The sequence below is a fragment of the Mesitornis unicolor genome, unplaced genomic scaffold, assembly GCF_000695765.1.
Source record: "Mesitornis unicolor isolate BGI_N332 unplaced genomic scaffold, ASM69576v1 scaffold52429, whole genome shotgun sequence".
NCBI lineage: Eukaryota > Metazoa > Chordata > Aves > Mesitornithiformes > Mesitornithidae > Mesitornis > Mesitornis unicolor.
Genome location: NW_010207641.1, coordinates 1 through 2034, shown reverse-complemented (window position 1 = coordinate 2034; position 2034 = coordinate 1). Strand labels below are relative to the sequence as shown.

The following is a 2034-nucleotide window of genomic DNA, read 5'->3' as shown; positions in this document are numbered from 1 at the left end:
GGAATCTCCTTCTATTGGCACAGACTGGGTTTCTGCAGATGTTTGGCTGTGTGTATTTAAATTGCTGTTCCACGTCTTTAACCACTGTCTGGCAATCGAGGCACAGGAAGGTTCCACTTACAAGCTCAGGATGGACTGGGTGGGTCCGTACCACCTGTCCACTGATGCGCATCAATGAGCCAATTTTTGCTGATGTCAGTTCTCGAATTCTGTTTAAAACAGAAAATCATAAGCATTAAATTCTTTGAGTTGACATTTTTAGGCATAGGGTACCACACAGGTACTAAGATGCAACACAGCTTCATTCAGTCTGTAACTGAAGAAAGTTGTAACAGACAAAAGAAACAAAGTTACTAGAATATGTACTCATTTTAAGATTTTTACATAAACTTCTACATTAATATCAGAGGTCATACCAATGCAAAGCTTACTTCACTGGTATTCAAAAGCAACATACTCAAAATGTTGGGTTTTTTTAAATTAGAGAAGTTACATTTCTTTGTGGAATATGGTGAATGTAAGTAACCAACTATGACTCACAAATGAAACACTGTTTAGAAAATACTCTGTGAAAGATCAGAAAACTTCTTCACAAATGCGCTGGTCAAAAGAAAATTTCATGCTGTACAAACGAAATATTTTCAGTTTGCTTTGATATTTTTTTCCAGTAGTAAAAATGCACAAGTTTCTGGAATTAATAATCATCTTACTTGTGTCTGGTAGGTAGATCTTGGAACGCAACATAAAAGTCCTTGTTTGAAGGAATGTTTCCATGGTCTCTGGCAAAAGTCTTTACTGCTCGGCAGAGGTAAGGGTAAACTCTGAAATACAGAAAATAATTTCAAATTATATAGAAGCCATCAAAATGCCTTCTCTCCTTTTGACTACATCAAAGGCTTGTATCATACATTCCCAGGTTTTGGCTTTTACTGCCATATTTTGTAAGACTGCACAAAAACTAATCTAAATATGTTAAATATGAACTGCATAATACTACTATTTGCTTTATTGTTTGGACTTAAAATGGACTTTTTAAAGTCTCATGTTATGACACTTTTATCCTTATATTATGAAGTAGATACTCAAAATAAGCCACTGGTTCAATAAAATATTTTCAGAGCAAGAAGCCCTAAAGTTTATTCTGTATACCCATACTGACCATCTACTTCTTTACTGGAATAAATGCAATTGCCTCGTTAACTCATGATATCCAGAAAGGCAAAATGACTAATTATGAATCCATTTAGAAAGAAGTTTCAATTTGGTAAAAAAATAATTCCTGAATGTGTTTTCAGGATACAGAAAGTAGATAAACTTCTCTCTGGTAAGGAATTATGGGCCTGAGACTGCAGCATTGCTCAGCTCTCAGGTAATCTCCACAATTTACCTGTAAAATTCCTCCTGAATAGTGGTAGAGAGCTGCTGATTGAACTGCTCCAAATCTGCAAAGCTTACGATCAAAGTGTTTCGCTCTGGCCGAATCAGTTCTTCAGCATCACGCAAGTATTTGACCTCCCCATCGCTGTTCTGGAACCTGAAAGTGATTCAGGAGACAAAACAAAGGGAGTTAGACATACAGAGGTGTAACAACCAAGCTGCAACAGTGATTTTCAACCTGACTATCACAAAACTTTCTGAAAAGGGACCAAAGGCAGCTAACAAAGTGCCATCGAAAGCTGCCTGGGAAGGATTTTGCTGCCACCCATGGGAGCACACACCTGGCGAGGCAGACACCTCACAGCAGGGCAGTGCCTCAGCGGCGGGCCCAGACGACAGACAGATCAGGAGAACTTTTCCGACCGAAACGCGAGGGATCGGGGCGACAGGCCCTGACAGGATCTCACTCTCGCCAAATGGCGGCCCCCTCTCTGAGGCCCTTGCGGCCCTCCGCCTCTTAACGACTCTGCCCACTCACCGCCCGTCCCGGCCCCCCTCACTCACTCCTCTAGGAAGTCCTGGAACAACTTCTGGCACTTCTCGGCCACTTCATCGCGGAGCTGCTGGTGCTGCTGGACCGCGCCCGCGCCCCCCACC

General features: G+C 41.6%; 1 protein-coding gene across 1 annotated transcript in view; it reads right to left on the bottom strand.

The window, feature by feature from the left end:
* Window positions 1-2030, bottom strand: part of LOC104546715 (DNA replication licensing factor MCM6-like) — a gene marked incomplete at its 5' end in the record, with an annotated part of 13411 nt that extends 11381 nt beyond the window's left edge. Inside the window, 4 exon segments of the mRNA XM_010192170.1 lie at window positions 2-209; window positions 711-821; window positions 1388-1534; window positions 1942-2030. Coding sequence (XP_010190472.1) covers window positions 2-209; window positions 711-821; window positions 1388-1534; window positions 1942-2030 — 555 coding nt within the window.
* Between the last annotated feature and the right edge of the window lie 4 nt (window positions 2031-2034).